Source organism: Pseudoliparis swirei, chromosome 8 (genome assembly GCF_029220125.1).
Source record: "Pseudoliparis swirei isolate HS2019 ecotype Mariana Trench chromosome 8, NWPU_hadal_v1, whole genome shotgun sequence".
Lineage (NCBI taxonomy): Eukaryota > Metazoa > Chordata > Actinopteri > Perciformes > Liparidae > Pseudoliparis > Pseudoliparis swirei.
The window spans coordinates 1,946,137-1,961,003 of record NC_079395.1 but is presented as its reverse complement, the minus strand read 5'-3'; the positions used below and the strand labels follow the sequence as shown (position 1 = coordinate 1,961,003).

The 14,867-nt window shown below is 46.6% G+C and overlaps 1 protein-coding gene across 7 annotated transcripts in view; it reads left to right on the top strand.

Moving 5' to 3' along the window:
• LOC130198197 (rho GTPase-activating protein 12-like) overlaps window positions 1-14,867 on the top strand; it is a 46,139-nt gene that overhangs the window by 18,381 nt on the left and 12,891 nt on the right. For all 7 annotated transcript variants that reach the window (XM_056421345.1, XM_056421343.1, XM_056421342.1 and 4 more), the window contains exon 3: window positions 13,224-13,475. In XM_056421345.1, the coding sequence (XP_056277320.1) occupies window positions 13,224-13,475 (252 nt within the window). The remainder of the gene's footprint in view (window positions 1-13,223; window positions 13,476-14,867) is intronic.

The window sequence follows — 14,867 nt, the reverse complement described above, 5'->3', positions numbered from 1 at the left end:
CTAAGCCCCTCCCACCTAGACGGCAGCTATCTACGAATTTTGATGAATCTGAAAAGGTCTGGCCGAACAGAACTGCTCAGATTTTTTGTTTTCTTCACTACTAACTATTTTTTTTTATTGCATTGCTTCCTGATAACAATACGAAATGTAATGTTTCACACTTTGTGTTTGTCCGTGAGCTTCAACACGCTTGTTGAATTAGGCAATAAGGCGCGATGGGCAGGACTGTATCGTCAATAATGTCCGCTTCAAGGCTGCTGGGCGAACCCTTGAGCAGGGCATTATCGACGATAGTCCTGCCTCGGGTTCCTTATTGCTTTTATCATACGGATGTGTGTGACATTATGAAGAGTAAACAGTGAGCTGCCTCTCGTTGTGTACCAAACGTTGTGTTTTAGTAGCTGAGAGAAAATAGTACCCTGTGTTGTCTGTTGCTATGCAACCCCCAAAATATCAAAGTTCACACGAAACGTTTTTGATAACTGTCGATCTTCAACTGACGACTAACGGTCGCGCAAAATCGACCGATATTGTTATTTTGAGGGACGCTCAGATAAATGCAAACGGCTGTCGGACATTATGGCTGAATAAAGTACACCTCGTGACTCTCAGTAAGTAAGTAAGTAAAAGTTTATTTATATAGCGCCCTTCGCAGTACGAATACACAGAGTGCTTTACAATAAAAACAGTAAAAACAGTACAACATCATCAATATCATCATGTTAAGCATAGCAGCAAGGTGCAGAAGCCAGTGCTACATTACAAATTGCGGGTGCATTACCTCCAGTACACAAGACTTTTGAGCAGTCACAAACGCAGTAGAAGAAACCAACAAACAATAAATTAAACATAGAGAGCAGAAAACCGATAACACACAGAAACCTAACCCAGAAATGCCTGTTTGTAGAGATGTGTTTTTAGCTGATTTCTGAAGCTATTTTCGGACTGAGCTGCTCTCAACACCTGCGGAAGTGTGTTCCACAGGCGTGGGGCCACTGCAGCAAAGGACCGATCGCCCTTTGTTTTTAATCGTGTGCGCGGCACTGCCAGGAGCCCCTGGTCAGCTGACCGTAAGGACCGGCTGGGGGTGTGCTGTATGATGAGGTCATGTATATAACTGGGGGCGAGGCCGTGTATGGACTTAAAGGTAAAGAGAAGTACTTTGTACTGGATCCTGTACTGGATTGGTAACCAGTGTAGGGCAGCCAGTATAGGGGTAATGTGACACGATTTCTTTGACCTGGTGAGTAATCTGGCAGCTGCATTTTTAACCAGTTGGAGGCGGTTTATGGATGCCTGGTTTAGACAGGTGAACAGTGAGTTGCAATAATCCAGTCTGGAGGATACAAAGGCATGTATAGCCATTTCCATCTCAGAGTGGGCGATGATGGAACGCAATTTTGCGATGTTTCGCAGGTGGAAAAAGCAATTGCGACTCAGAGTCATGACGTGTTTATCCAGCAGCATTGCCTGGTCAAAATGAATACCGAGGTTTTTGATGGTTGGGTGGACATTATTTTTGAGAGGGCCCAGATGTTCTAGTACCCTGGCTGTGGTGCCATCGGAGGCGATGACCAACACCTCGGTCTTGGTTGCATTTAACTGCAGGAGGTTGTTAGCCATCCAACCCCCGATGGCGGCTAAACACTCCATCAGGATGCTGAGGGACTGCATTTGCTCCGGTTTAAAAGAGCAAAGCAGCTGGATGTCGTCAGCATAAAGGTGGTATGTGATGCCAGAGAATGTTCTGATCAGCTGACCCAATGGGATCAGGTATAGGGCAAAGAGTAACGGGGCCAGCACCGAGCCTTGTGGTACCCCGCAGTGCAGAGGGGCGGAGTCGGATTTATATGGACCAGCTGACACTGAGAAATGTCTCTCACTGAGGTAAGAGGCAAACCATTTTAGTGCTAGACCTGACACCCCAACCCAGTTCTTTAGCCTATCTAGGAGAATACTATGGTCGACTGTGTCAAAAGCTGCACTCAGGTCTAGCAGGACCAGAACAGAACTTTTGCCACAGTCGGAGGCCATCATGATGTCATTAGATACTCCAAGAAGGGCAGACTCGGTGGAGTGTTTCTTACGGAAACCGGATTGAAACTTGTCACCAATGTTGTGTGTGGCCAGGTAGAGGTTAAGTTGGTTAGCTACAACTTTCTCCAGTACCTTTGAAATAAAAGGTAACTTAGATATGGGCCTGTAGTTTAGGGGAGAGGAGGGGTCCAGGTTGGGCTTTTTGAGGAGAGGTTGGACAGCCGCCTGCTTAAAATAAGAAGGCACCACACCCGTGACCAGAGACATGTTTATAATTTTGACCAGACTGGGGGCAACAGAAGAGATAGCTTCTTTTAGCAGGGAGGTGGGCAGGATGTCAGCCAATCAGAATGCTTGATTTCAGCGACCCGGGAGGAGATCTGTCTTCCTCATACCTGCCCTTGTTTTTCTCCTCCTCCTCCTCCATAAAAGAATTGTGCTGCCGAGGCAAGCGGCTGTTAGAAAACTGGAACATGTGGCCTCTCCTCTGAAGCCGGAGGAGGTGAAAAGTATTCCATTCCATTTATTCTCTCTCCCTCTCTCTCTCCCTCCCCCCCTCTCTCTCGCCCTCTCTCTCTCTCTCTCCCTCTCTCTCTCTCTCCCCCTTCCTCCCTCCCTCTCTCTCTCCTCTCTCTCCCTCCCCCCCCCTCTCTCTCTCCCCCTGCCTTTCTCCCTCTCTCTCTCCCCCCCCTCCCTCCCTCTTCACCACATTCTTTAAGGTGTGAGGAGACGAGTCGATACACGATTCCCAGGTGAACAAAAAGGAGGAAGAAATCGGTTGAATAGGTAAAAAAACAAGAAGTCGCCGTGACCTCACCAAACGCAAGAAGTAAAGCTGCTATTTCACACTCCGTTACACACACACACACACACACACACAAACACACACACACACCTCTGAATCCGGGATGGAGTGATGACATTTGGGGAAAGACGCGGCGCCGAACTGCCGCTTGACCAGGGTTCGTACGCTCATGGAAAACCTGGAAAAGTCATGGAATTTTAAAATGGTCATTTCCAGGCCTGGAAAAGTCACGGAAAAAAACTTCAATCATAAAAGTTTTGGAAAAGTCAAGAAAATGTTAATTTACGGCGAGTTTGAAATAATTAATATGAACGGATGGATTTGCACATAAAGAATTCACATTTATATACGTGTTTAAAGGAATAAACATGAATAGAAATGTTTATTCTTTTAATCAAACTATTGTCTCATTCATTTGTTTCATTGAAGGTCAACTGTACGCTTTGCAATTCTAATTTTTTTAATAAAAAATTCTCTAAATTGTTCATGTTTATACCGAGACGACCAAACTGAAATCTCGTCGTGGACATTTGGTTTAAAGTCACGGAAAAGTCACGGAAATCCTGGAAAAGTCCTGGAAATCCACTGGTAGAAATGTGTTAGAACCCTGTCGCCGCAACCGTGATTTTAATGGAACTGATTCAGAAGGGAGGAAGACGTTTCTCCCAGAATGCCGCTGTGGATTTCTTTCTTCAGTAACGGACTCACTCGTAGTAATCCCGTAATTATTAGTTTTTCTGGCGGGGGAGGGGTTCCGCTGTGTTTCGTGCTTTTCAGAGTCTCAGCCAACGGAGCGGAGACACGGCGTCACTTCTAAGGCGTGACTCGCTCCCGGCTGGCGGTCGTGAGGATCGTCGGGGTTCCTCGACTTCGTAGATTTTGATATTGTGATTTAAACCTCGACGTTGGTTTCCGTAATCTCTTCGTGATCGCTTTATTCCAGTTATTTAATGGATGCATTTATTGTTTAGTCCGTCAGAAACCATCAGTTCATGGTCACAGGAGACGAATGAAAGCAGCACACGAGGATACAAAAACCCAGTGGATGTCACAATTTAACCTAAAATAAATAGCTAAAAATAATTGTATTATCCAAACCGTAGCAGAATAAATGTTCTGTCTTTAATTTAATTGACTATTTAAACATCGTGACACATCAGATCATTTGGTTAGTTTCTTCACACTGAAAACTACCATCTTTAGGCATCTTCTTTTCTTCTGCACCTTCATGCACACGTTGTCGTAATGAAGCGGCCACAAGATCCTCCTGGACTGAGCACGCCGTGAAGGACCCCGGGTCCATGTTTGGAAGGAATAATAAACTCGCTTGTGTTCCTCCCCAAACGGGTTTTGGTCTGAACCCATTCAGCGTCGTCCAGCTGCTCAACACTGGATCTGTGTGGTGATGAAGGAAGGGGGCGGAGCTAATGCGTTCAACTGGATCCTCGGTACGGTGTTTGGTGGTCTGTTCAGTGGAGAGTTGTTTCCAGTTAAGAGAAGTTAAAGGGGAGGATGGTACTGAGGAGATGTGGTTATTTTTGTTATGGACATAAATGTTTTGTTCCAGCTGGTTGAAGCATCGTTCTGTGTGTCGGTGTCTCCTTTGGCCATCATGCCATCCACTGGAAAGCTTTCCCACAATATTCACTTGTATCAACAGTTTCGACCAAATATATATACATGTATGTATATATATATATATCTATATATACATATACATTTATTCATATATTAATATTTATCTCTAATGAAATAATTGTATTTATTTCTTTGTTATTATATTTACTTTTAGTTTTACTCTTAGTTTTATATATTTATTTATGTATTAATATTTATTTCTAATGAAATAATATCTATTTATTTCTTTGTTTTATTGTTTTACTTTTCGTTTTATATATATTAATAAGTGACTTTTTTTCGTTCTGCCGCACGCGAGACGGAGATCGGAGTCGTGTTAACGTGACACGTCGAGACAGAATGACACGCTGCTGTAGAGACGACCAACAACAGACTGATTGGAAGCTCATTCTGCGTATGCGTTAAAAAAAAAACTAATTAATCCTGTAATTTAATCATAACGCGTTATTTTTCACAGCACTAATATTTATATATTAAAATATCCATCCATCCATCCATTATCAATACCGCTTCATCCTCATTAGGGTCGCGGGGCGCTGGAGCCGATCCCAGCTGACATCGGGCGAAGGCAGGGTCACCTGGACAGGCCGCCAGTCCATCGAGGGCACATATAGAGACAGACAACCATTCACTCTCACATTCACACCTATGGGCAATTTAGACATCAATTAACCTGCAGCATGTCTTTGGACTGTGGGAGGAAGCCGGAGAACCCGGAGGGAACCCACGCTGCCACGGGGAGAACACGCAAACTCCACACAGAAGGACCGCCCCGACCGGGAATTGAACCCACGGCCCTCTTGCTGTGAGGCGACAGTGCTAGCCACTACACCACCATGCAGCCCCTATATGTATATATATATATTAATATTTATCTCTGATGAAAATATTCTATTTATTTCTTCCTATGTTCCTGTGTCAGTTTGAAGGAAGGAGGCGGTCCCCTGCACACAGGTATGCTGTCCTCACGTCGTCATCTGGAACTAATCAACACATGCGTCACAATCCACTGCTCTGAGTTTGAGTTCACCAACACAGCAACGCTCCAGCTGAGCCAGCTTAAAAACACATTCAGATCTTTAGTTACATTCCTGATGTTCAACGTGCAAAGAAACACTTCATGAGCCGAACGGGCTGGAAGTCCAGCAGCATTGATAATTCATAAGCTGTTGAAATCACACGTGAATTAAGTGATTACAGGAAGTCTAGAAGGGAAATTAACTCAACAATGTCCATAGAAAGTGTTTCTAGCTCCAGCTAAACATACAAAAGGGCTGAAGGCCGAGTGTCCTGCTGGACAGGAAGTGAAGCTGCAGGCTGAAGGCCGAGTGTCCTGCTGGACAGGAAGTGAAGCTGCAGGCTGAAGGCCGAGTGTCCTGCTGGACAGGAAGTGAAGCTGCAGGCTGAAGGCCGAGTGTCATGCTGGACAGGAAGTGAAGCTGCAGGCTGAAGGCCGAGTGTCCTGCTGGACAGGAAGTGAAGCTGCAGGCTGAAGGCCGAGTGTCCTGCTGGACAGGAAGTGAAGCTGCAGGCTGAAGGCCGAGTGTCCTGCTGGACAGGAAGTGAAGCTGCAGGCTGAAGGCTGAGTGTCCTGCTGGACAGGAAGTGAAGCTGCAGGCTTAGTGTCCTGCTGGACAGGAAGTGGAGCTGCAGGCTGAAGGCTGAGTGTCCTGCTGGACAGGAAGTGAAGCTGCAGGCTGAAGGCTGAGTGTCCTGCTGGACAGGAAGTGAAGCTGCAGGTTGCGGGCTTAGTGTCCTGCTGGACAGGAAGTGGAGCTGCAGGCTGAGTGTCCTGCTGGACAGGAAGTGGAGCTGCAGGCTGAGTGTCCTGCTGGACAGGAAGTGGAGCTGCATGGCCCTGTCTGCCAGAGGGATCACACACACACACATGCAGCCATCTGCCTCTCCACTCTCGCGTCAGAGGGCTGCTGGTGCAGTTGGGCCCTCGGGGTCAAAGGTCGTCTGACAGTTGAATGCTTGTTGAGCTCCGGTCAGAAACGACTCTGAGCTCCAGAGTTCAGAGCGGCTCGTTCTGGAGCAGCTGGTGGAGGACGGGATCTCTCTCTCTCTCTCTCTCTCTCTATCCATCCATGCAACTATCCATCCATCTTTCCACCTATCCATCTATCCATCGATCGATCTCTCCATCCAACCATCCATATTTCTTTCTCTCTGTCATTCTCTCTTTCTCCATCTCTTCTCTCTATATATTTATATAGCTCTAGTTATGTCCATCTCTCTCATTCTCTCTTTCTCCATCTCTTCTCTCTATATTCCTTTTTATAGCTCCATCCCTCTCTCCTCTCTCTCTCCCTCTCCCTCCATCTCCTCTGCCTTTTAACCCTCGTGTTTCCATTTCCTCTCCGTTGGTGAATGATTGTCAAGCTGCTGACGAGTAAATGTTTGTGATCTCTCTCCCTCTCTCTCTCTCTCTCCATCTGCTCTTTTTTTTTTTATCTCTAACCATGAGAATACATTTAAAAGTCAAAAGAGAAGTAGCTGCAGAGTGATGATGTCATGATGTGATTACGTCGTGATGTGATTACGTCATGATGTGATGTGGTGATGTGATTAGTATTTTATGGCATTTTCTAATTTTATAAAGAACTTCACTGCAAAATAATCAGTTTTTCCCCCCAGTAATTTTTGTTGTTGTTGCTAATCATCAATTTAAACGACCAACTTGTGCATCAGAATATCTTCATGTGATTTCATCACGATACGTCGCCATTAAAAGACGATACATTATCAAACTGAATTATGGCCCCGAGTCCGAACGATGGAAAACTGAACTGCAGTTTTTCACTGTCAATTTATGTATTTACAAAAACCTTTGTTGATTTGACTTTCATCGAACGGGAGATCATTCGCCACGCGTCGCCGGTCCTCTGCCTCCACAGTCGCTGCTCTTTGCTTTTCTAGGTCACGACTAGAGGAGCTTGTGAGGGTCACGGGTTCAAATCCCCCAAAAAACTGCTGGGTGGGAAGTCGAGGAAAAACAATTCATTCTGCAGCCCGAGATTTATAAGATGATTTAAATGACGGCCCCAGGACTTCCATGAAACACTCGGGTAGGCGTGCGTGTGTGTGTGTGTGTGTGTGTGTGTGTGTTGCAGATTCTGATAACGGCAGGTCTTCAGAAGGATGTCGATAACCGAGGAGCAGGAGTTCATATCTTAAGCTCGGGGCCGGAGGAGGAGCGAGATAACAGACCAGCAGGGATTTAGATAGTGTGAAAGGCCTGTTGTGATGACCCCCCCCCCCCCCCCAATTTACAAAAGATAAAACCAGAACAGCAGCAGATATGCTAATCTCACCTGTGAGAGACTTACAGCCGTATCTTTCTAATTGGGATGATTGTGTTTAACTCATTCTCTCATTTCAGGCCTTTCGGGAACTTTTGTTTTTGTGAAGATGCACGTTTTCTACCTAGCAACAGAGCTCCGTGTTGGACAGGAACATTACATCCACCACGCCTCTTTTCTGAGTCACGTCCGCCTCATTGCTTTGTGTGTCCTGAGCAGTGAGCACACCTGCCCCCCTCTTACATAATCACCGACACAACACACACACATACATACATACCAGCCCCCCCCCCCTTCCCGCACAATAATTAGCTCCATTAGCTGCGTCAGGTAGCTGGCGTTACATGATTAATTATTCGTGTGGCCGACCCCGTGTGGGGCTGAGTCAACTCTGAGAAAGTTGCACGGCCATTTCTTCGACGTGTGTTTGTGTGTGTGTGTGTGTCACAGTGGAAAAGAGCTTAGGGCCCCGGGGGGGAATATGCCGGCGAGAGACACGGAACCCGTTCCCATTCGCTCGTTTAATCCCTGTGTCAGCGAGGCGTTCGAGGACGAGGAGGCTCCGGGAAATTTGATTCTCTTGTTTAAAACAAAACGATGTCCAAAACGCCTGCAGGGAAAACTCCTGTGTCCCCTGTGGGGGGGGGGGGGGGGCAGAGCACCATTCACACAGCACCATTCACACAGCTGTATCTACACACACTGACACACACACACACATCATCACGCTGTATTGAAGAAGACATAAACAACTCATGTTTACAAGAGAGAAGTAGTCATTTATACAGACTTCTATACAACCGGAGGAATCGCCCCCTGGTGGTCATTAGAAAGAATGCAGCTTTTAGGACACTATTGCATCGGCTGAACTCATGCAATGCAACATCATCTGGCAACGCGCTACGTTCCCAACGCCCCTGAACACCACACGGTTTACCCCTCCATTACAATGGAATAATGAAGCCATCATATGTACTATATATACTTTATGAAAGGCCAGAACACAACACACTCAATTGTTCCTGAAACAATCACACCCACATCACTTTCTGAGTCTCTCCCTCCCTCCCACCCTCTCTCTCTCTCTCTCACCCTCCCTCCCTCCCTCCCTCTCTCCTGCCGTCTCTTACTTCTGACCCATTTGCAAACCGCGTAGCGACACCAGTAAATCAGAGATGGATTCAGAACCAGACCAGGATTCCTCTGTGGACCCGTCGGTCTCTGACAGACTTCACTCCAGCCAGATTATGCAAAAGAGGGCACGGCACATCCCCTTCTCTCTCTCATATCTGTAACTGTGTGAAACCCCTTGAAGAACAACTAAACCGTTTCTTTTTCCAAAATAATGTTGAATAAAAAGAAATTTTTTGGTTCCCAGGAGGAATTCTAGAAATACATATTTTTTCCGTATCTTTGCAGTCGTGGTGTTTATCTGATGTAAGTCAGTCGATAACTAAATGGAATTTAGTTTTCTCACTCAGAATTTACTCAAATGTCAATATGCCAAATCAGATTCCCCATTTTAAAAAAACGTCACGCTGACTCACTGAGAATAGCAACAACTATTTTATATATATTTAATTTATTCTAAAATTATTATATTTATATATGTATTTAATTAATTTAAAAATATTATATAAATAATGTATTCAAAATTAATATATATATATATACACTTAATTTAAATTAATATATATACTTTATTTAAATGTATTATATATGTAATTAATTTAAAATTAGTATATATATATATACATTATTTAAAATGTGTGTATATATATTAGGGCTGTCAGCGTTAACGCGTTAATCTATGCGATTAATTTGGCCGCCTTAACGCACTAAAATATTTTAACGCAATTAGAATTTTTTTTTTTTTTTTTTTTTTTAATATACTTTATTAATCCACAAGGGGAAATTAGTTCTCTGCATTTAACCCATCCTTAGTTATTAAGGAGCAGTGGGCTGCAGTGATGCGCCCGGGAAGCAACTGGGGGTTCAGTGCCTTGCTCAAGGACACTTCGACTTGCTTCCGGTGTTCGTTGAAGTTGTTACACTCCTCTGAGTGTCAAACCGCGGCAGTACGGTTTGACACTGTTTCCGTTTTTAAAACAATTATTTCTCCGCAAAAATAAGGAGCAGAAATCAGTTTAACTCGTGGATGAATCAGTCGTGTTTCCTCCTCCGCTCCTTCCTCCCGTCTCCCCCTCTGAGACACAGAGGAACGGAGGGGGGACGTGTCGGGTGACGCGGCGCGGAAATAACTCGTCACATGAAACCTTCAACGTGATTGGTCAATCCGTTTGTCTGTCAACATTTTGCGAAAAAAACAACCAATGATCACTCAGTAAATCACAAGGACCTCCCACCACACATGTGAGGCTCTATAGCAGCCTGTCAGTCAGAGAAGCAGTTTTGTCTTTAAAAAGAAGGAACAAACTTTCAATTGCGATTAATCGCGATTAAAAGTTTGTAATTAATCGCAATTTCACAATGTGCGATTAATTAGTTAATTTTTTTTAATCGATTGACAGCCCTAATATATATATAATATTATGTATGTATTAAATATTATTATATAACTTTTGCCTGTTCTCAGTGAGCCAGCGTGAGGTCTCTCCCACTTTGTTTCTTTATTTTGCCCTAAATCTGGACGCAGCTGCTGGCCAAGTGTCCTGTGGTCCCTACTTCCTGACTCCTAGCACCTTAAAGGCCTCGGGGACTCCTTCCTGTAGTCCGTGTTTCCTCCCGCGTTGCTTTGTCTCCTCTACTCGTTCCTCCCGTTGAATGTAATTGCTCTGGAGTTGCATAATTGCTTTGTGTGGTGCCCTTTGTTTCGTGTGTATGTCTGTGTGTGTTTTAGCTTTTTCTGCCCTATTGTTCATTTCAGTCAGATTTCATGAGATCACCTCCGACAGCTCGAGCTTCTCTTGAGGACGCCTCGCTTTGCCGCTTCTGCTTTCTAAGGTTCACCCGACGCTCGACCACGCTCTACGCTGGAGGCCTTTTCAATGTGTGAGCTCGGTGTCTGAACCTCCTGCCAGTCGTCCTTCCACACAGACACTCTCATGAAGCTCCTCTCTTCCTGCTTCCGTCTCCCAACTGGTTTCACTGGTCGGACAATATGGTCCAGCCCCGGCTCCATTGTCCCGGTGAATGACGGCACAAAGCGTGACCTCCAGTAGGACTTCTGACTGAATGCTCACGCTCACAGCCTCTACATGTCGGACTACATTATCAAATTATATGAATTAGGTTTAGCTTTTTGACTTGAGCTGCAGGTGTACGCATCACGTTTCTGATGTTGTGGGAACGTGGGCCTGAAGAGGACTTTAAGATGTCCCACGTGTGAAGGAAAAGGTCACATACTAAAAGAGTTATGGAAATGTGTGTGAAAGGGTTAAAGCACCGCAGAGGCACTGTGTGTGTGTGTGTCCACGATTACAAATAAGTCGCCCTCGTCACTCAGGACTTTTTTTTACACTCAGCCAGCTTCATTACATTTTTAGATTAACTTCAATGAAAAAAAAAATATATATAAAAATCAATATATATATATGTATTTATAGTTATATACATATATTTATTTATTTATTTCTATACGTGTGTGTGTCCCTCGCACAGGTTGCCAGCAAAGTGTGTGTTTTGTGTCTGCGTGGCTCAGCTCAGGTATGCAGCCGAGCAGGTTGGTCTGTGTCCAACAGTAAAGGGGCGGAGCTCCTCCTCCTCCTCCTCCTCCTCCTGAGTCACTGGCCAATCCCTTTTTAAAAAAAGATTTCACAAGCTCTGTTGCCAGCCTGCCCCCTAAAGGACGAGCACACACAAAGAAAAGTTTCTACATGTTCAGGAAGAAGTCTGTTCAGCTTCAACATGTGGAATAAATACAACATTTTAGTTTATTTAAATTTTTTAAAGCTAGGCAAGGCGTGGGGCAAAGATTGAATATTTACATGTGAGCGTAATTATGTTGAATATTATCCCCTGAGCTCTGTTTCCAGACTTAAGGAGACGTAGATTGTGACGGGAGACTTTGGCCAATCACGAGTCATTTCAGGGGGGGGGGCGCGTTCCCATTCGCAGACACACGTGCACGCCCCTTTTTTTAATAGATGACGAAAGCCCCGCTCCAAGGGCGAGAAATCCCACAGCAGAAGTTGCTACTCCTACATTGCAAAGTATCCGTCAAAGAAACGTGAGACGGACATTTCAAAAGGAGTCCGACAATAAACGAGACTTTAATAACACGTCGACATTAATAAACGTGGCCCTGAAGCCCTGGAGGTGGTTTCCATCGTCTCTGTGAATGGGGACAACCGCTCTGCATGAAATGACCCACTGGGTCCTGAACCTCACGCCAGACTCGTCTAAATATACCAAAAGCATCTGCAGCCATCTGCATCTAATATTAGCCGCGATGCCTTCAGGGCCCCGGAGAGCCCACCGTCTCCTCCCCGTCTCCTCTGTGATGTGGTTTAATCTCCGGCTGCAGAACACTGGACCAGTTGATTATTATTCCCCTGGCCGGCTCCGACGGTCTGGAGCTCTTCTCATTGGCCGACGCTCCGACGTCTCTTTATGTCGTAGTTCACTCGTCTCTTTATGTCGTAGTTCACTCGTCTCTTTACGTCGTAGTTCACTCGTCTCTTTACGTCGTAGTTCAGTCGTCTCTTTACGTCGTAGTTCACTCGTCTCTTTACGTCGTAGTTCACTCGTCTCTTTACGTCGTAGTTCACTCGTCTCTTTACGTCGTAGTTCAGTCGTCTCTTTACGTCGTAGTTCACTCGTCTCTTTACGTCGTAGTTCACTCGTCTCTTTAAGTCGTAGTTCACTCGTCTCTAAGTCGTAGTTTTGTATATATATATATATATTGTATATATATATTTATATATTATATTATATAGATATAATGATATATTTATTATATATATATATTTGTATATAATATATATGTTATATATAAGAATAAAATTGTATATCTTTCAGTTTTCTTTCGTAGAAAATATAAATATTACTTCAGCTCTTTAAAAAAAAATTCTAAGCTAAAAATAATGCTCCCCCACTGTCAGCTATATAACATCACCCCCCCCCCCCCCCCCCCCCACCTTCATCCATTCCTCTGCTCCTCTGCCGTCATCACTGGCTGTCAGTCCTAACCACACGTCTCTTTCAGCCGTTTCCTTGACGCTCGATGCCACTCAGCCAACAATGGAGGCCCAGCGATGGAGCGATTGACTCAGAGGGAACGTGGCATTAACAGAGGGAGCGGGGGAGGCGTGATTGACGGGTGCTTTTAAAGTGTTTTTAGATTAAATAGCTCGCCTGTGCAGCTCTAAGCTGTGAGTTCTTACATCACTCTCTAGAGGAACCTTTCCCTGTTCTTATATAACTGTCTGAGACTCTGACGTCTCTCTCTCTCTCTCTCTCTCTCTCTCTCCGTCCAGACGGTGTCGTCGTCGGGCCACGGCCGCTCCGAGTCGCCCGTCTACGCCAACCTCCAGGAGCTGAAGCTCGCCCACGGCGGCCCGCCCCCGCTCCCCTCCGGCTCCTCCCTCCAGGTGACGGGCGACTGGGAGACGTTCAGGGACCCGAGCGGCCGGCACTTCTACTACAACCGGGCCACCCAGGAGAGGACCTGGAAGCCGCCGCGGGCCAAGGACACCAGAGAGGGCCAGAGCGCGGGGGAGAGCGCCGAGGTACTGGCCGGGTCCGGAGGGCTTCACCACACACACACACACACACACACAGAAACAGCCATTGAGTCAACGAACACACTAAAAACTGAGTGTGTGTGTAATCGGTGCAGCAGGTGAAAGGTAGGAGGACGAAGGAGTTTGAGATATGTGGAGAAGGAGTTGGTGAAGCACCTGGTGGAGGTGTGACGGATGTCTGGGGTCAAGAGTTCACAACTAAAGTTAACTTAATTCATTTGAGCCGTCAAACTCGAGTCTTAATCGTTTCCACGGTGAAGTACAAAAGTAACGCAACGAAGATGATGTCACCCCAAACTCAATCTGGTTCTCACGAGCATAGAATCAAACACACACACAGATACACACACAGATACACACACAGAGACACACACAGATACACACACAGATACACACACAGATACACACACAGAGACAAATACCAGTTCCCTCCTGGCTTATTGACACTGACTGGTTATAAAACATTTAAAAACAACAGTCTTCTCAGGTGCAGCTTTTTGGATCCTACTCCACTTTTAATTAATGTGATGAGAATATCGCTCACAGCCGGGGAGCCGTGTGCGCCACAGCGCCCCCTACAGGCCTCACACCGTCACTGCCTCTCTGGTGTCTGACGGGGTCTGACGGGGTCTCCTGGGTGGTGTCTGACGGGGTCTCCTGGGCGGTGTCTGACGGGGTCTCCTGGGCGGTGTCTGACGGGGTCTCCTGGGTGGTGTCTGACGGGGTCTCCTGGGCGGTGTCTGACGGGGTCTCCTGGGTGGTGTCTGACGGGTCTCCTGGGTGGTGTCTGACGGGTCTCCTGGTGGTGTCTGACGGGGTCTCCTGGGCGGTGTCTGACGGGGTCTCCTGGGTGGTGTCTGACGGGGTCTCCTGGGTGGTGTCTGACGGGGTCTCCTGGGTGGTGTCTGACGGGGTCTCCTAGGTGGTGTCTGACGGGTCTCCTGGGCGGTGTCTGACGGGTCTCCTGGGCGGTGTCTGACGGGTCTCCTGGTGGTGTCTGACGGGTCTCCTGGGTGGTGTCTGACGGGTCTCCTGGCGGTGTCTGACGGGTCTCCTGGGCGGTGTCTGACGGGTCTCCTGGGCGGTGTCTGACGGGTCTCCTGGGGTGTCTGACGGGTCTCCTGGGTGTCTGACGGGTCTCCTGGGCGGTGTCTGACGGGTCTCCTGGGTGGTGTCTGACGGGTCTCCTGGGTGGTGTCTGACGGGTCTCCTGGGTGGTGTCTGACGGGTCTCCTGGTGGTGTCTGACGGGTCTCCTGGGTGGTGTCTGACGGGTCTCCTGGGTGGTGTCTGACGGGTCTCCTGGGTGGTGTCTGACGGGTCTCCTGGGTGGTGTCTGACGGGTCTCCTGGGTGGTGTCTGACGGGTCTCCTGGGCG